The following is a 20,839-nucleotide window of genomic DNA, read 5'->3' as shown; positions in this document are numbered from 1 at the left end:
TATTCGGGCTAATGCGTCATTGCACAAAATTTTAATGTGTTCTCCATATATGTCAATTCCTGTCATTTTTTAGGTTTTCATCAATTGGACTTCGTGCAGGCGGATAGTGTGTTGATCTTTGTACATAAATTGCCAATGCATAATTCTGTATAAAAAAAAAAATATAATTTTTGAAAGAAAAAGAATAATTTACACCCACTGAGAGAGTTCCGGCCGGTTCTCGGCTACAAATTAAGTGCTTTTTTATACTAATAAAATATATATTATCTAATTCCATCTAAAATCATGTCGAGCATTAATTATTTTGTTGCGATCAAAATTAAGGGAAGCTGAAGTTTCTTGCTCCCACGGAGCTTACTTGTATTTCAATTTCTAAACCAATAAAAAGATTTTCCCACGGAGCTTACTGTTTACAACATATGGAATTTTTTTTTTGTTTTTTTTTGGTAAGGTAAGATGTATATATACTTTTAACGCACCAATTACAATGAAGGGAAGTCGTACTCAAAAACCTCGTACCCGAGGGAACAAAGAAGGTGTTCCAACGGGTACAAGGTGTACGACTAAACAAGGCTAGAAAGCCGCAAGAGCGAAATTAACGGGCCAACCACTCCGGCCAAAAGAAAGCTATACAACAGCTAAGCGAAACTAGGAATCAAAGATTGAGGCAGAGATGGCCCAGTTGGCTTGGATTCTCCGGTTGCGGGGACTATCTTCGACGGGTTTAAAGGATAAACCTCTATCTTTCGTCGCCTTATTAAGATGGTTGCGGATGGCCGGCAAAAAGAATGTCTTGCTCCTAAAAAGGATGTCATTTCGTTCCGTCCAAATGATATGGCATAATGCGCTGAGGGAGAAACGAGCAATGCGCTGATGGAAACTATGGCCTCCAATGACCTGAATGGCCCATCGGAGGTTGTCATGCCACGATCCATTACGCCAGGAAAGATTACACTTGGAAGCCCAAAAATTGGCAAGGGTGCCAGTGATGTTACAGCCGAAGAAAAGATGATCGATGGAATCCGATCTACGGCGGCAGAAGGCACAAGCCCCTTCCGCAATCCTATTGTGCCTCAACAGAAACACCTGCGTAGGAAGCCTATTGAGAGTGGTGAGCCATAACAGAAACCCGTACCTGGGGGCAATGGAAGGATCCCAGATGAATGAGCTCCAGTTAACTTTCTGGCCCTTGATCCTTATGAATTCCCATGCCTTGGATGAAGAGAACTCGCCCGAGGGGTGACCGTGCCAAGTGAGGCAATCGCTAGCTCCCGATTCAAGAGAAACAGTAAGCAGCCAGGAGCAAAATGTGTCTAGGACTGAGGATTGGGGCCATTCGGAGGAGAAGAACTCACTCACCGAGGAATTCCTCGGAATTCCAGAGCGGTAGATATCCCTATCCGCAAAAAAATTGTAAAGAGGACCCTTAGCATGCCAATGGTCAAACCAAAATGAGGTGTTTACTCCGTTGCCAATGCGCCAAAAGAATTGAAGGTGGAATTCATGGCGGTGATTTAAGATTTTTTTCCAAGCCCAAGAACACACCGTTGGCTTGGGCACAATCCAGAAGTTCTTATTCTTCAAGAAAATGGAGTGAATCCATTTGCACCAAAGTGATTCTTTATTTGTGAAGAGAATCCATATGTGCTTGAGTAAAGCCGCCCGATTGCAGTCAAGGAGTCTGCGAATTCCCAACCCACCCTCATCCTTAGGAAGGCAAACTTCATTCCAAGGCACTTTTGCCCCCGCCAACACCCAAATCCGGGCCTTTCCATAGGAATTGCCTAAGTATCAATTCAATGCTGGAAAGCACAGATCGAGGCAAGGGGAAGACAGAAGCCCCATAGACATGGGTAGCATGAAGAACTGATTTAATAAGCTGGAGCCGACCCGCAAAAGAGAGGAACCGATGCAACCAAGAACGAGTACGAGCAGTAATAGAATTTACGAGGGAAATGCAGTCTGTCTTACTCAATCTAGACGCAATGATAGGGACGCCAAGGTATCTAAAGGGAAGGATACCTTCGTTGAAGCCAAACAAGAGCCGGATTTGGGTTCGTACTTCTTCAGAACCGCCAGAGAAAAACAATTCACTTTTGTTGGCATTTGGGTTAAGCCGTGACCAGGACAAAAATAATTGAAGGCCTTCTTTCAAGAGGGTTGCCGACGCAAGATTTGCCTCTACAAAAACGAGCACATCATCGGCAAAGAATAAGTGAGTAAGACGGGAAGGCTTACAACGCCAGTAGAACTTGAAGGCCGGGAGCCTAGCCTTGGAGTTAAGGATCCCGGAAAATACTTCCATCACCAATGTGAAGAGATAGAGGGATAGAGGGTCACCTTGTCGGATGCCCCTTCCACTTGTAAAGTAACCATGAAGTTCTCCATTGATGGCTATAGAAAACTTAGGGGAAGTAACACACTCCATAACAATCTTAATGAACATCTGGGGAAAGGAAAAGGACTGCAACACCTTTTCCAAAAACATCCAGTCCACCGTGTCATAAGCTTTCTGGAAGTCTACTTTGATAGCACACTTGGGTAAATATGGGTTATGGTGAAACCCGGCAAAGAGCTCTTGAGCGAGCATGATATTATGTCCAATCCTTCGTCCCCTAACAAAGGCATTCTGGGACGGGCCAATGATGGAGGGCAGAACAGATGCAATCCTATTTGCCAGAATCTTGGTGATGCATTTGTAAATTGTGTTACAACAGGCAATAGGTCAGAAATCACTCATAGTCGAAGCATTAGGTATCTTCGGGATAAGAGTGAGGATGGTGTTATTGGTCTCCTTCAGTAGCGAGCCAGAATGGAAGATATCCTTGATGGCCAGGAGGATCGAGGGACTAACAACATCCCAAGAAGCTGTGAAGAAATCGACATTGAACCCATCCGGACCTGGGGCCTTACCCTTGGCAAGGGAGAACATGGAATTGCGGATTTCACTATCTGTGACCTCCCGAGATAAAAGGAGGATATGTTCCTCATTAAGGACCCGCTCCGTCATGGAACGAATGTCAGCCACGGTAGGGCTTAAAGTATCAGAGCTAACCGAGTATAAGGTCTCATAATAGGAGACAATGTGGTTGTGAACCGCGACTAGGTCAGAGAGGACGGTACCGGCATCATCCGTAATCGAAAGGATACGGTTTTGGAGGTGTTGTTTTTGACAAAGTGATGGAAATACTTAGTGTTCCTATCACCGTCATTGAGCCACCTGATTCTGGACTTTTGCTTGAAAAATGATTCTTCTTGAAGACGGAGGGTCGTGAAGCGCTGGAGCTGCTCTTTTTCCAAGTTTGCCAATTCAGCATTAAGAGGGTCTAAAGAGAGAGCATCCTGTGTAGAGAAAAGATCAGACCTGGCCTGAGCTGTACAATTCGAGATATTCGAAAAAGAAGCTCGGTTAAGCTGTTTGAGCCGGCCTTTGAGGCACTTCAGTTTCTGGTAAATTCTGAACATGGGGGTGCCACCACTAGAAGAGCCCCAAACCTGTGAGATAATGGAAGGAAAGGCAGGGTGTGACATCCAACAATTGAAAAATTTGAAAGGTTTCCTAGCCGAGCTCACGGGAACGATTCTGATGAACATAGGTGTATGGTCAGAAACGCCGGGGGCCAGGAAGGTAGCTTCCAAGAAGGAGAAAGAGTTGGTCCATTGATCATTTATCAACACACGGTCTATCTTTCTTTGTTTACGAGAAGGACCCGAGGAAGTCGTCTAGGTGAATCTATGTCCAACATAACGGAGGTCGTCAAGACCTGCACTATTTAAGCATGAATCAAGCTCATCAAAAGCGGGGATCCACACATTTGCACTTCCCAATCTATCTGAATTATCCCGAATAGCATTGAAGTCACCAGCGACGATCCAAGCATCCAACTCAAAAAGAGAACTGGAACTGATGAGATCTGCCCATAAAGAACGACGGGAAGCAAAAGTGTGTTCAGCATAAATAACCGAAACGATACAACTCTTATTCAGCGCCCGGATGCCGACACGTCCGTGGATGACTTGAGCCGATTTGGATAGAATTAAAATATCAATAACCTGGGGGTTCCACCCAATCCATATACGTCCATGAGGGGAATGACTGTAATTATTCGCCCATATCCATCCCGGTAATAATCCAGAAGATATTTCATCAAAAAGAGCAAGCCTAACCTTTGTCTCAAGAATTCCAAGACAAGAAATATTATGGGATCTAACAAAGTGTCGGATCTAAGCCTGTTTGAGGGGATCTACTCATTTCTTGAAAAATTAAATATTGTGATTATTTTGTTTTGCCGGAATATCAACCATATATAATAAGTGGCGGTTCAATTACTTATGACTTTTCTTGCTTAAATATTGCAATTTGAATTTGATGTCTTTTATATTAACCCAAAGGATCTCATTCCATGGCATACGGTTGCCCATCTCTTACTAATTCGAATACGCGGCCACAATAGCCTCGTCAAAACTTAATCTCTGGCAAAAAGCTTTACTCCATCTTAGGCTCATTTAGAGTGAACTCAGCGCGTTTACCTTTTATTTTTGTGGGATAATACCACGAAAAATCCCAAACTGGTACATCTGTGACAATTTTACCACAAACTAATTTTTTGACCATAAAAAATCTCAAACTGGTAGACCTCTGATAAATTTATCCCAAACTAATTTTTTGACCACTAAAAATCCTAAACTGGTAATTTATGAAAAATTTACCCTCCGTTAGTTTCCGTTAAATTGGATTAATATCACAAAAAATCATAAACCGATACACATGTGACAAATGGGGGGTAAAACAAAAAACTGGTACATAAGTCAACTGCCGCGTGCCATTTAATAAAGCAATTTGACAGTAAAATTTAACGGAAACAAACTAAGGGTAAACTTGTCACAAGTGTACCGGTTTGGGGTTTTTGGTGGTCAAAAAATTAGTTTGAGGTAAATTTATCACAGGTGTACCAGTTTGGGATTTTTCGTGGTATAAACCATATTTTTGTCCTTTCTTTTTTGAAATAGCGATTAGGTGATATCACAAATTAGTTTTCAAAAGTCGAATTGAGTCCACCTCTCCAATCTAATTAAAGACAAGCTATTCATGACGAAACTAGAGGATTCGTCAGAAATTACTTTGTTATGACCAATCCCAAGTAAGTGCAGCGAGTAAGAAACCACTTAGAGATTAATCTATGCATCTCATAGTTAAATTTAGTGATTTTCTGCTGCTATATCTATATTTACTTAACGACACAAATAGCATATTAAGTTTCATCATAATCTTCTTCCGTCGGACGTTGACGAACCTCAAAACTTACCTTATCGTCAATGCAAAAACCTTTAGGACAAAATATATACTAAGGATTGTTTCTTTCAATCAAACTACTCCTCACATAGAAAAGCCAGATTTCAAAGATATACATTAATTGAGGCTCGAAAACAATAGTTGAGTATGAACAACACAAAACAAAGATTGATTAACATCCAAAGCTATTCATCCGCCAATTCAGAAACACGTAACCACATTACTTTTTCCTCCGTGACATGCCCTTCGCCTCGGCCTGATCCATAGCCTCGCTGAAATCCTCTCGCAGGCAGAGTAGCTTGACGCAGTTTTGCTCGGTGACACTGTGGTCTTGAAGCGATTCTTGTAACTTATGGCATTTCAAATATTCCAAACGAACGAAGTAACGCGTCTCCTCTTAGCCCACATATTTGGCAAATCATCCTCTTGGAGCCAACTTCGAATCGGATGATCAAGTGAAGCTTTCTTGCAATCATTGTCGCCATTGAACTTCTTTTCTCCCTCGTAAAATCACCACGATAGAGAATAATCAAAATAACTTAATTAGGACGACTGTGAGATGATAATACTTATATAGAGCGTTAATTACACATTTAAACATAGAGAGTAACCATGTAAGTCTATGTACTGAAATGCCTCGGACGATGCTGCTCAGTTAAACTCTTCTTCGAGCCAGTTCTAGTTCCAGTCATTTAGTGACAAGCAGCAAATTAGCGTGCGAATCGCTTCGCCCCGCCACTCGGACATTACTCGCATTAGCCTGGCCTTCTGCAGATGAGCATTTGGAAGCAGGGGAAGGAGTTCCTCGGCTACAGCAAGAAAAGCGGGGTTCGTATTTCATGTGAGTTTCGACGACCATGGAGCAACTTGTGTCGCTTTTTAAATTTTAGGTGTTTCCTTTTCCAGTCATATCATGATATATGCGCGACTGGATATCTTGGATACTATTGCAGGAGGGTGCCAAGAAGTTCGACAGAGCTACCAAGAATCGCTACACAGTATGAACAGGAAAATTATCCAAAAAGTCCTAAATCTATTACAATTTTATCAATTCAGTCATAAACCTTTTCACTTCTTGTCAATTCAGTCCATCTAGCCAATTTTGACCGGTCAGTGCCGACGTGGCCGCAGGCCGGCGCCGACTGCCCGGCCAACGCTGACGTTGCAATTTTTTAATATTGTTTTCTTTTTTATATCTTTTCTCTCTTTTCTTTTTTTTTCCCTTCTTCCCTCTAGTCGGTCACGGGCTGGCAAGGTCGACTTTGCCGGCCTCTAGCGAAACTCGCCCCCATTGGCCTAGGGCAAAGCTCGCCCGGCCTAACCTTGGCTAGGCAAGGCCGGCCCGCCGTCGCTAGCCAAGGTGAAACCCAACGATGGCGAGGTTGGCCTTGGTCTCACCCAAGTAGTGGCAGGTGAGGCTCACCCTCGCCAGTGACCGTTGGGGGCAAGCTTTGCTAGAGGCCGGTGAGGCCGCGCCTCTGGTCAGTCGCCGGACCGGCTAGAGGGAAGAAGGGGCAGAAAAAAAAAAGAAAGAAAAGAAAAAAAGAAAAAAATTATTTAAAAATTGTCACGTCAGTGTTGGTCGGACAGCCGGCGGCCATGTCAGCATAGGCCGGCTAAAATTGATCGGATTGACTGAATTGGCAAAAAGTAAAAATATTTATGACTGAATTGGCAAAATTCAAAGGTTCATGACTAAATTGGCAAAAATGCAATAGGTTTAAAATTTTTTGGACAATTTTCCCCAGTATGAATAGGATACCATCACGGCATCATTTGTTGCGCAAAATGTCTATTTTGGATGCAGCTTCAGGATGTAATTCCTTCGCTCGCTCCTCTCCTCGCCTTACCAATCATTTGCGCAGTTAAGGATTTTGTTCCGTCGAGATCAAACAGCATATACCCCCCCTCCTTTCTCTTTCTCCATACTGATCAAAACGTCCATTAAGGCTCCGTTCGTTTGGCGGAAAATATTCTCCTTTTGGAAAATATTTTCCCAGAAGTCATTTTCCTGGAAAATGTTTTCCCGGAATAGAATTTTCCGGTGTTCGGCGACCAATATGAAAAAGTTTCGGAAAATATTTTTCGCCGGCGACGGCGGCGGCGGCGGTCGGCGGCGGCATCCGGCGGCGGCGGCGGCGGCGGCGGCGTCCGGCGGCCGGGCGTCCGGGGCGCGGGGCGGCGGCGGCGGCGGCGGCGGCCGGCAGAATCGGCGGCGCATGGCTATGCCGCGGCGAGGCACGGCGCCACCCGGCAAAGCAACCAATCGACCAGCGGCGGCCGGCGGTGACCGACATCCGAGGGGCAGCGGCGGCAACCGGAGGGGGGGAAGGAGGAGTTTGGCGGAAAATGATTTCCACTTTTCAGAAGCGGAAATCATTTTCCGCCAATTTGGTCATGTTTTCCCTCATTGAGGGGAAAATGTTTTCCGGGGGAAAATGTTTTCCGCCCCCAAACACCGGAAAACCCGGAAAATATTTTCTTAAAAATATTTTCCGCCAAACGAACACAGCCTAAGATTCAACATGAATTACTGAGTGATATGGTTGAGGTTGTTCCCAAGTTTGTGACAATTCCAGGGTGACTAACAAGTACATCACGTGATGGGACAACTCTGTTAATAACATATCAGGGCATTATTGTCAAATTGCCAAACACTTCTCAAATTGAACACAGAGCAGAAGGAAACGATGTCTCAAAATCCATCTTATTTACATTTCAGCTCGTTCCACGTTCTTATCAGACTGCCTTTCTAGCCTTCTAGGGGGCCAAATCTTCTTTTGCTTGGTCATAGTTCTAGGACTGATTCACCAGCAACCACCACATGCTCTGCAAGTAGTTTACTACCTCTTTTCTATGGTTGCGCAAATAAAAATAGAGTACAGTCAGATGCTGATACTTATGAATGAAAATTCTGAGTCACTTCAACGAAGGGCCAATACATCATTCGCATTACCGTACGCCAAAGTCTCCACTTTTACACCGCACAACACGCCTGACTAAAATCAGCCACGACACAAGACATCCAACAAACAAGCTGCCTCACACGTAGCATTTAATCACCAAATCACTACCTCTGTATTTCCACCAGAAAAGGGATTTGATTTACAGCAACATTTAGCTCTATCGTAGCTCAAAAGAGCTCATAAAAATTGAGAAAAAAAACTGAGATCAACTGCAACCCCATTGGAACTATGAATGTCAACTACGAAAGAATCTCACCCTCCTCCCCAATCAAAATTTTCTCATCATCAACGTCTCCCAAAAACTCATCCTTCATAAACAATCCTAAGCGCTCCAGCGGATTCTTATAGGGAGCCCCATCAAACAGTCCTGATTTCAGATCCATCATCAACGTCAGCAAGATGAGGTGATGAACCAGAACACCCACTCAACATCTCAAGTTCCTTCAAAATCTCGAGATTTTCCTCTAAGTCGACAGTCTTTTCCATCTGAATGTAGAATTAAACAATTTCACGCCCATCAGTGTTGAATACAAGTACTTTTTTCAGTTTTGACCACCCATGAAGAAACAAGTCGAAGAGTTAAACCTTTTGAAGTGCAATTCGAGCAGCTTCCCTCTCTCTCCCTTTGCTTTCTGCCGTCAGCCTCTGCTCTCATTCGCTCAGCAGCTTCTGCTGCTCTGATCTGAGCTTCAATCCTTGCTTTTTCTGCATTGTAAGAAGACAAAATTGTTAATCACCACAATACGAGTTGTTGGAACAGCAATGAAATTCCAATAACTGTTCTAATTCCAATATCCGTGATGAACGAAAACTACAACATTAAATGCCAAAACCAAAAGCAACATATTTGGGGATTACATTCAGACAATCAGATCTGAAGTATATGGAAAACGGGCTGACAAAGGTTCGCATGTTCTCTCTACCAAAATAGAGTTCAGACCTATCGTGGCGGCAGAATAGTCTCTTGTGGAAAGAATGTCTGTCAAGGAAAGAAGAGTTTTCACAAGACCAGGGACATCTTAGGAAATTGAATTGTCCAGCTACCCACTGAGTTAGCTTAATCAATAAGAGGTCTCATATCATAATTTGACAGCCAAACTTGTTTGGAATTGATGACTCATTTGATCATTTGATGGATCAGGATTTCGGATCAGTATTATTACACCAACAAATTACTTGGTTAACAAAAATTACCAATCATTGTATAGGAATAAAGTGATTAATGGAAGTGCCTAATGCTGCACTCATGAAGGGTAAGCAGTTCCAGCAAAAGTTTTCATCCCTCCACCTTCATAAACTTCCCATTGTTAGTAATTGTTTTACTTTCATTTACACACATGCTGTGTGCCAATGCTATATCCTTTTTAACATCTTTTCATCTACTGACTGGCACATTAATCATAATAAATTGTTGGTAGTGATGAACTAAATTAGCACAGTATTATTGCTATGAAAGCTTTCCCATATGAAACACGTCACTAAATGTGTTAACTTTACATTACATTTCACCATTTATGACCACTGGAAAAACTAATGCAAAATGCATTGCCTCAGGCCAATCAATGGCAGCAGAACATTATTTTTCTTTTTTTGCCCCAAGTGGCACCGCAGTTATTGGGAAACAAATCTACAAGAGCCTTATCATAGTTCTCCGACGAAAGTTGTTCCCACTGCCAGAGGATCGGCATCCTCAGATCGCAGCAAGAACAAGCTTACATACATGCAAGTGAGTTAGAAGAGTCCTATGATTCTCTAAACCTCCCTGCAGGATGGTGATACGGAGGATGGTGATACAGAGGAGAGAGAAGACAAACCTTATTGGATACTAGGTGAAAAGGAATAATTTGCTAAAATCTTGCTTGTCTTTCTGGTTAACAGGGTCGATTTGTAGTAGTAATGGTACATAGCACATTAACAATCAAAATAAGGTCAGAAGAAACAAAATCTAACCAGAACAGGGATATGCCGACATTAAACACTAAAGAGAACCGTTTGATTGACCTCAATCCTACAAAACTAAGCTCCTTGCTTTAAAAGGCTCCAACAACAGTGTTCACCGATGAGGTGACTTTTCATGGAAAACAGGAAAGACCTCAGCAAACGATGTGATCTACCACTACGTAAGATTATGAGGAAATCAGCTCATCGTTTGCACTTCTCTATTGGCTTCTTGGCCAAGAGACTGTCTATGAAGAGTACTTCCTTTGGTAAAGTGGGTTTGCAGAGAAACCTAAATCTTGGGGTAATTGCAGCAAGCCAGCAGAAACCTAAACAACTTCAACTTCTCATTTCGAAGCTAGATAGATATAAAAGAGCTTAGAGGTCGAAATTTCTTTTGAAGGAGAGATGGTTTCAAACTTTGAACTCTGTGTCTTCATTTGTAAACTACTTTTGTTTTCCTAGAACAATTATTTCGCCCGCAATTAATCACATATTCATTATTTCCCCGCAAATAAGATTCTTTTACCTCTTAAAGAAAGATTTGTCCAATCATCAAGCTGAAACTATCCTCCAGCTAGTGAAAGAAAAGCACAGTAACAAGAATTCATCCATTTGACCTAGGCAAAGAAAAATCTGTGATATCTAACAGGACTAATGGAAAGCACCCCGTAACGTAGCTCCCTCTCATTGGATAACTCTACCAACGCTCATAGAACCCACAGTGACAGTAGCCATAAAGACTAATCTCAATTCAAGTGCATTAAAAGGTCTTTGAAGCCTTCAGGGTGCAAACCAGCGCAATAGTAGACGGAGATATTGCAGTGATTTAGCGAAAAGTTAATAGTCGATAAATCATATTGATTAGAAAAATCTCTTCTTGAAGGAATTTCAGCATCGGACCAGACCTCCCTAGCTCAGTCACCAAATGCCAGACCCCACACAGATTACTAATATCACTCAAGATCTAGCCAGCATTAATTCATCAATCCCATCATAATCAAAGGAGCAAGGCCAGAGATGCAATTACAAATTTAATACAGTATGCAGTCAGCTCCCTTAGGTCAAAACTTAAGGTCAATACAAGGCTCCTACAATGCTTGCCAAATTGACTTCCATGGCAATGGCCACAAAGACAGACTTAACTGAATCCTTTTAAGGAATAAAACACTGGTGCACTTTAGGACCTACAAAGGACCGTTGTAAGAAAATATACAAGGCTTGTATCCATTCGCATATCCAGTTTTGAGTCTGGGTTATCACACTCAATCTGGAAAGGGTAACATCGACCCAACTTCTATAAGCTCTTCAGATGAAATTACTAAACCAACAACTACAGACAAGAACGATGCAAACAATAACCCAAACTCTGCTGCTCGCTAGAGAAAGTGTTCGCAAAACACAATAAAAAAACACGATGCTGCTCAAGAACTCAAAATGAACTAGCCAATTGCTTTTCTACTTTGTGACCTTACCATATATATCAAAATTAACTTGCTTGAACACAATTGAAATCATAATAGAGGAATTCAGAGCAAATAGAGAGAAAAGTTTAAAGAGTAAATCTAGTTCCCTGCTCATGTGAGAGTATTTGCATAAGATTTGCACGTCTTAGGGAAAAAATATAATAATTAGGTTTAACTTTTTTATCACCTTCACACTGCCTTCTCCTGTTGCATCTCCACAGTACCAGCCTTATCGCATGTAATTACAAAAGGCGTCTATAAAACAACCGATATGATACACTTCATAGCATCATCTATTGCCAACAAAACACATACATGATCTGGTAGTGTCTTCTGTCGCACCTTTAAGATGGTGTCAGCAAAGCGACTCTTTAACATAGCAGCACGCAGGGCCTTTTTAGGGACAGGAGCACTCCACGCTGATAGATTATCATTATGGATCATTCTCCTGCTTTCTTGAATGGCCAAAATATATCTCAACCGACAATTCACGGCATACTAACCTTCCCCACATGTGGCATCCGTAGATGGAGTTGCAAGGTGGGAACTAGGACAGACATTTCCATCATCCACAGCACTTACAGCCCCTTTGAGTATTTCCAGAACCAAATTGAATGATCGTTGTAACATTGAACAACTTCAAAGATCACAAATCCGAAAGATGCACTTACCATCAGAATCTGGATCAGATTAACTGGTCTGCACTATAGATGAGCTACTAGCCTAACGAAGTGCAAAACAAAAATAGACGATGAATAAATATTATACCTGAAATGGAGCTTTGGTAAATGGATCAAGATCACCTTCTGTAATACCTATGGCCACATATTGCTGTATCAATGTATTTTCAGTTAAAGTTTTGTCTAAATTGCACATCATCCATAACAAGCTATTTTAACAAACTGAACATCTAAATTAGTTCCATAAACAGGATATGGTCATATGAACTCCAACTCATCATCAGCAACATTTGATATATCGGATAGATGTACAATAGCATTACTAATCGGATCATAGACCCTTTGATGCTGAAAAGTCAATATGGCCTTTTGGAATAAGTATTCATAAGTTGGAGGAACTTCAATATTGGAATTTTTCAAGAGCTCAATTACCTGTATTAAATGAATGCTGGAGTTACAAAGAAAGAGACAAAAATTTATATAATGATTGAAAGTTTGCTCAAGGGTATATAACCAACTGTATGATCACTTTATCATAAATTTTTCAATGTTTTGAAGAGTGCATGCATTGTTTGCATATTAATGTTAGGGAGTGATTACAAATAGTCACAAATGCACAATATGCACATCTAAAAAACATATGCTTAGTAAATCCAGCAAAACTGAGGTCGTTGCTCTGTTGTAGCTTGGAGTACTTGAACTCAACTTCATACCCAAATATGTCCATTTTGAATATTATCTGAAAAATTAAACATATACAACATAAAATCAATACCCAAATATGTCCATTTTGAATATTATCTGAAAAATTAAACATATACAACATAAAACACTCAATAAAGTGGGTCAAAAAAGCTATAGTTTGCTTAGTTGTTGCATATTGTAATGGATAAGATATAGCAAGATGCAGCTACTGGATAACTCACTCTAGGACAGTCGAATGGTATAAGATCCGAGTCCTTTGTGATTACAGCCCAAACTTGTTTACTGACTGCTAAGAAAGTCATTTGATCATCCGCCTCATAAGGAACAACAAAATAAGAAATTCTCCTGCTTTGGAACCTTCCACATGCAACCAATCCAATGAAGATGCGATAAATTAATCAGAAATGACAATTTAACTTACTTTAACCACACATTACATGACTGGGAGTATTTTTCATATCTGGATTAGCTCATGTGCCATGGTGTGATGTCTACTGTTTTTTTATAGCATTGATAAGCAGCAGCACCATTTCTATTTTGACTCATGCTCAATAGCACGAGTAAGTTTTTTCTTCCTTGACCTACGTAAGCAAGGTTGTCATAGACCTTCAGTGATTCTAAACATGATTGCAAAACTTTAAAACATTTTCCTAAATATCCAAACTGGATAGGCTCGGTCGATTCTACGAGACCTTCCATGGCACATGAGCTAATCAAGATATGAAAAATACTCCTGGTCATGCAATGTATGGTTGAAATAAGTTAAAGTATCATTCATGATGAATTTATCGCATCTCGATTGGTATAGTTGCATGTGGAAGGTCTTGAAGCAGGAGAACATTTCTTTTATTGTTGCCCCTTTATGAGGCGGATGCTCAAATCACTCTCTTGGCAATCAATGAACGGGTTGATGCTGTAATCACAGAGGACACGAATCTTATATACCAGAGTGAGTAATCTAGTAGCAGCTTCTTGCTAAATCTTATTCATTACAACACGCAACCCCTACGCAAACTATAGCCTTTTCGACCCACTTTATTGAGTGTTTTCTGTGGTTATATATGTTTAATTTTTCAGATAATCTTCACAAGTTTGGGCATGAAATTGATTTCAAGTACTCCAATCTACTACAAAACAGCAACGATTTTGATGGATTTACTAAGCAAATGGTTTTTAAGATGTGGATATTGAGCGGTTGTGACTATTTGCAATCACTCCCTAACATTAATCTACAATCAGCGCATGATTTCTTCAAAACATTCAAAACTTATGTTAAAGTCAGTATACAATTGGTTATATATCCTTAATGAACAAGCTTTCAATCATCAGATAAATATTGTCTCTTTCTTTATAACTCTAGAATTCATTAGATACAACTGATTGAGTATTTGAAAGATTCCAACATTAAAGTTTCTCCAACTTATGAAGACTTATTCCGAAAGACCATGTTGACTTTTCAACATCAAAGGGTCTATGATCCGATTAGTAAAGTCATTGTACATCTATCTGATATATCAAATATTGCTAATAATGAGTTGGAGTTCCTAGTACCATATCATTTTTACGTAACTAATCTGGATGTTCAATTTATTATAATAGCTTGTTATAGATGATGTGCAATTTAGACAAAACCTTAACTGGAAATACATTGATACGGCAACATGTGGTCATAGGTATTGCAGAAGGTGATCTGATCCACTTATTCCATTTCAAGTATAAAATTTATTCATCATCTATTTTCGTTTTGCACCTCTTTTCTCTTCCTCTTCAGATTTCTTTTGAAGTGCCTGAAACTACTAATATTCCTGTGTATTTAAGGATTATAATGCCATAAATACCATCTCCCAAGGTGCAGAATGCCAGCTGATTGAGGAAATATTTCAATTTAGAAAGAAGTTCCTGAGCAGATACATCATTTCAATTGATCTTTCGAAAGCTAACCAAGGTTGAAGCTTGAACGGGAGATATTTGATAAGTTAGATAATTCAAGGTAGACATCTTCCTAATGAAACGTAGAACAATAGGGAGATTTACATAAAGATTTTCTGAACATCTTCTCAGCATTCCTGACTTGAAAGTACTCCTTTTTTATCATTTACTTCACATTCTTTTTTCTTTTCTTGAATGATTAAGGCTGTGTAACTAAAAACATCGACACTACAAACTTTTGTTTTACTGAGGTAAAAGACCTTTTCTTGACACTATTTACCATGATCTTTTTGGCTGCAAGACTGTTATTAGAAAGACACAAGAATCACAGCTGAAGTTCTTAGGAATTGAAAGGTTCTCATGTAACGTGAATAATTCAATGGAGGAAGTTTCATTAACATAAAGGATAGTGACGATGAGGACCTTTGCTTCTAAAACAATTCCACAGTGAAAATTTGAAAGAATGGTTTCGTAACACAAGATAATAACGTTTGGTAGTCCTCTGCAATAACATGCACTGTCTTAATTCCATACACAAGTATAAAGTTGACTATGGTGAAATACGAAAAGCATATGTTAAAGAAATTACGTGAGGAAACATATTATTACTATGTTTTCAATAACATTTGGAGTGGCTGGTAGAATTATCTCATACCTGGATCAAGATAACCACGTAGAATAGTTGATGGACATCCCCCTGCATATTTCAATGCGTTGACTAATACATTTAAGCATGGTTTTGATTGTTGATACCATAAGTGAGAGGTCAATGGTGCGTACTCGATAATGCTCAAATGACTTCACATATTTCCCATTTTGACAGGGCAGGGATGGCGAAGTCGAAGAGCCACACCGCTCACAACCAGTCCTACAAGGCCCACAAGAACGCCATCAGCAAACGATGTGATCTACTTGTAAGCTACTTTTGTTTTCCCCCACAAATAAGATTCTTTACCCCTTAAGCACAGTAACAAGAATTCGGCCATTTGACCTAGGCAAAGAAAAATCCATGATATCTAGTAGGACTAATGGAAAGCACCCCAGTAAAGTAGCTCCCTCTCATTGGATAACTCTACCAACGCTCATAGAACCCACAATGACAGTAGCCATAAAAATTAATCTCAATTCAAGTGCATTATAAGGTCTTGGAAGCCTTCAGGGTGCAAACCAGAGCAGTAGTACACATAGATATTGTCGATGATTTAGCCAAAAGTTAAGAGTGGATAAATGATATTAATTTAAAAAATCTCTTGTTGAAGAAATTTCAGCATCGGACCGGACCTCCCTGGCTCAGTCACCAACTGCCAGACCCCACACAGATTACTGATATCACTCAAGATCTAGCCAGCATTAATTCATCAATCCCATCATAGTTTAAGGAGCAAGGCCAGAGATGCAATTACAAATTTAATACAGTATGCAGCCAGCTCCCTTAGGTCAAAACTTAAGGTCAATACAAGGCTCCTACAATGCTTGCCAAATTGACTTCCATGGCAATGGCCACAAAGACAGACTTAACTGAATCCTTTTGAGGAATACAACACTGGTGGACTTTAGGACCTACAAAGGACCATTGTAAGAAAATATACAAGGCCTGTATCCATTCACATATCCAGTTTTGAGTCTGGGTTATCACACTCAATCTGAAAAGGGTAACATCGACCCAACTTCTATAAGCTCTTCAGATGAAATTACTAAACCAACAACTACAGACAAGAACGATGCAAACAATAACCTCTCTGCTGCTCGCTAGAGAAAAGTGTTCGCAAAACACAATAAAAAAACACGATGCTGCTCAAGAACTCAAAATGAACTAGCCAATTGCTTTTCTACTTTGTGAACTTACCATATATCAAAATTAACTTGCTTGAACACAATTGAAATCATAAGAGAGGAATTCAGAGCAAATAGAGAGAAAAGTTTAAAGAGTAAATCTAGTTCCCTGCTCATGTGAGAGCATTTGCAAAAGATTGGCACATGTCTTAAGCGAACAAATATAACAATAGGTTAACTTTTTATAACCTTCACGCTGCCTTCTCTCTAATCTTTCCTTCTCCTGTTGCATCTTCAAAGGATCAGCCTTATTGCACTGTAATTACAAAAGGCATGTATGAAACAACTGTTATGATACACTTCATAGCATCATCTACTACCAACAAAATGCATACACGATCAAGTAGTGGCTTCTGTTGTGCGTTTAAGATGGTGTCAGCAAAGCGACTCTTTAACATTGCAGCACGCAGGGCCTTTTTAGGTGACAGCTGTGTGTCGAGGAGAGAAGCACTCCACCCTCTCACAGTCTCATTATGGCTCATTCTCCTGCTTTCTTGAATGGCCAAAATATATCTCAACCTACAATTCACGGCATACTAACCTTCCCCACATGTGGCATCCGTAGATGGAGTTGCAAGGTGGGAACTAATACAGACATTTCCATCGTCCACAGCACTTACAGCGCCTTTGAATATTTCCAGAACCAAATTGAATGATCGTTGTAACATTGAACTTCAAACATCACAAATCCGAAAGATGCACTTACCATCAGAATCTGGATCAGATTTACTGGTCTGCAGTCTGCACTATATACGAGTTCCTGGCCTAAAATTGCAAGTTCAGGTAGCAATTTTCAGCACCAAATCAAATGGCATACGAACAGAACTGTTCAACTTATCAAAAAGAAATACATTAAAATCTAGATATACCAGTCTTGGAGCATCGATAGTACATTCATGATCTCGGCCCTTCTCTGAAGGTAAATCCAAAAAGCCAACAAACATATAATCAGTGCTCCATAGATACCAAAATAACAGCTCCTTAAATAGAGACAGAAAAGGAAGATTATTTACCCATTGAAGATGCACAAGGCGGTCCAGCAACACTGCATCAGCATGTTGTATTGCCACATGCATTACACTTGGAGCGGCAAGTATGTCCACTAACACCATCAGTGCCTATAAGACACAGTGTCAATTAGATCTAGAAGAGAGCTACTAGAGCAGAAATTATATGCTGCCACTTCATTACCTTTGTTGTTATTTCCTAATGACTTGGTTGTGCAACTCTGTACAACTTTGACCGGCTCAGGAACCAGTTAACCACAAATTAATATATTTCTGATACAATAGATGCAAACCTCAGTCGACAAAATCAAATACACTCTGCTGGTAAGAATACTGGCTAATGCTTTCCCAATTGAATTAAATTTAGGAAAATAATAACATCCCGAACATCTATTCCTGCAGTGAACAATGCTCACCTTTAACAAAATAGCATCACAGTTTTTCTTTATCGTCTCTCCAGTTTGCATCCTGTTTTGAGGCAAACTGGTGCACTGAGGAGGTGTCTTGGGCCATGGCACTGCTTTCTCTACTTCGTCTACTCAATACGGACCCCTTCACTATTCCAGGGTCTCCATTGCTCCACTTTGCCTCAAGAGCTTTCCATCCCGTCTCAAAGATCTTATTCAACTTATCTGCCATTATATGTACTTTATTGCTGAGTGGATTGTAGCACATGGCATTAGAAAAGGTCAACCCGATATCAGCAGCAAATTCTTCTGTTCCATGATACATATTTTTCTTGAGCTTAGATTTTATTGTCCCTAAATCCATTGACTCTGATATGATTAAGAAGTAATCTGGTATGTTTAGCTTTACCGGATCGACTGGTTGGTTGAAAGGCCAACCACATGGATGGTGCATTAGTCTCTTTAAAATGGCAGAACATTTTTGCGTAACAGCTCGATCCATCCTTTGTCTCTTCTTTGCAACTTCAAGCTCTACTTGAGGTCCACGATTATTAGCATCAGAGACGGAACTTCCAAACTTCGTACAATCACCAGCATCAGCCTCGATTTTAGAAGGCAAATTGCCATTCTTCTCCTTTCCATTCACAGCGCCAGAAGTCCAATCATCAATAAGCAGCTTCTGCTACCCATATCCACATGATCCGGATTGGTGTTCTGCTTCGATTCTTCTTCCAGAAAACTTTACCTTCACCTTCTTTACAACTGCACTTTCCGTCGCTATCATCATGACGCACTAGAAAACCAACAAGTGCTGCTCAGAATGATTGGCTCTTCAGGCTATGACAATTAACCTTCTCAACAAGAAATAATGTTGTACCTACAACTGCTGAGAATTGACATGGAGGAAAGCCAAACAAGGGAAAGAGGAATGAAAAAATAATTAGTACAACTGAAGCATAAAAACCATGAGACTGGAAAACAATTTCAAAACCGTAACCCATGCACAACAAAAATTACAATCACTGAAGGCAGCGTCAAAACACACTAAACTAAAGAACAAGAGCATAACCTTGAAGCCAAAAACTGATGATTCCGAAAAAATCAACGACACCCAAGAGTTCAACCACCCAAAAGAAGAACCCAAACCCACAAATAATAGCATCGAAGTCGAGTTCACTTGCACCCACCACAAGAACTTCTCCCTAATTCCTCTTTCTGCGCAATCCTATTTGGATAAAGAAATGGCTCAAACAAGGCATGTTAAATTTTCAAGAGAATAAAAATAAAGATGTCTTCTCCCCCAAGAGAGCTTCCTTTCCTATTCTTTAAACAGCCTAGCAATACCATTCTAATTCCAAAACCAAGAATAGGACACTTGCTTTGAAAAACAGTCCACATACCACAGAGTGAGGTACTATTAAAATATACGCCTAACGAGAAGAACAACAACCAACTCTTTTCCCACTATATTGTTGCTCTTACACGATGGACCTCTATTTAGTATCAAATCTTCCTTCGATATACACTGAAGAAAGATAAAATGTAGTGAAGTCCTTAGGAACTAGCAAAACCTAGGCCATCACAGAGAAGAAATGCGACACTCAATCAATAACGAACTATTAGCTTGGGAAATAACCTTCCATTATGACCCTACCTCACTGGTCAAAGCATTTGACTGGAAACCATAAAATGCTCTACGCTATTATTCAGAAAGAACATCAAATCAGAGAATCAGAGAGAATCTAAAGGCATCGTATCACCTACATCGCTCCAATACACAAGAATTGAAGTCTATTCTCAAAACAAAGAAACATCCTTTTCAATGAAGATCCACGCATGCCCATGTCCATGCACAGAAGAATGAGAAGACAAAATAATTGGAACCACCTACACCAAAATTAAGAAATATAACCACGCACCAGCACCATGATAAACAGGGACAGACCCACAAAAGTGATGAACATGGAGTGCTCCTCACTCGATTCTATCTAACTCGGACCTGACTGTTATACTTGTGATGCTCATCAAGAAAAAATGTAATCCACATGGTTTAGAACCTTTAGATGCATAGGGTCAACCTACGCTAAAGGTACCTCATCTACATATGCCATTCAGCATATAATAGCATAATCAAGAAAAGCTAGTACCAGACCCATACAAATCGAGACCGATAAATTATATTTGTTTGATAAGAATGTACCTTACATAGCAAGCAACAAAAATTGAATGAGATTACGTATCCAAATAATTTCTTCCACACACAAACGTTGCCCGAAAGAATTTTACACCAATTAAGATGCACTGGCGTATAAATACGATTTGATTGAGCAAATCAAAATGTCTCCTTTTTTTCTGAGAATAGGGTCCAGTGGGTTTTGATTGGAAATTCAATATAGGTGACATTTTGCTCGCAAATCAAAGAAAAATTATCATGTATAAACTCAAAACTATACCTAAAAGGAGAAAAAAGAATAATGTAATTTGATTTGCAAGCAAAATGTCACCTATAGTGAATTTCCAATCAAAACCCACCGGACCCCATTCTCAGAAAAAAATCAACAAGCCGGCGATCATTTCTAGCAGATGCACAGAGGAGTTGACTTTGTGCATTGACT

General features: G+C 40.2%; 1 protein-coding gene and 1 pseudogene across 1 annotated transcript; both read right to left on the bottom strand.

The window, feature by feature from the left end:
• Positions 1–648: 648 nt before the first annotated feature.
• On the bottom strand, positions 649–2,590 carry LOC115693418 (uncharacterized). Its single transcript, XM_030620409.1, has 3 exons — positions 2,023–2,590; positions 1,546–1,784; positions 649–1,425 (listed from the first exon to the last, which is right to left on the bottom strand). Exons 1-3 carry the CDS (start codon positions 2,588–2,590, stop codon positions 649–651), a joined length of 1,584 nt encoding a protein of 527 aa, XP_030476269.1.
• A 5,633-nt stretch (positions 2,591–8,223) lies between these two features.
• LOC115693419 (transcription factor GTE10-like) lies at positions 8,224–19,008 on the bottom strand (annotated as a pseudogene).
• Between the last annotated feature and the right edge of the window lie 1,831 nt (positions 19,009–20,839).

The sequence above is a fragment of the Syzygium oleosum genome, unplaced genomic scaffold (genome assembly GCF_021117445.2).
Source record: "Syzygium oleosum isolate NSW1041296 unplaced genomic scaffold, Sole_v2.1 Sole_v2.01, whole genome shotgun sequence".
NCBI classification, from domain to species: domain Eukaryota; kingdom Viridiplantae; phylum Streptophyta; class Magnoliopsida; order Myrtales; family Myrtaceae; genus Syzygium; species Syzygium oleosum.
The sequence above is the reverse complement of the archived record's forward strand: the minus strand, read 5'-3'. Positions and strand labels throughout refer to the sequence as shown.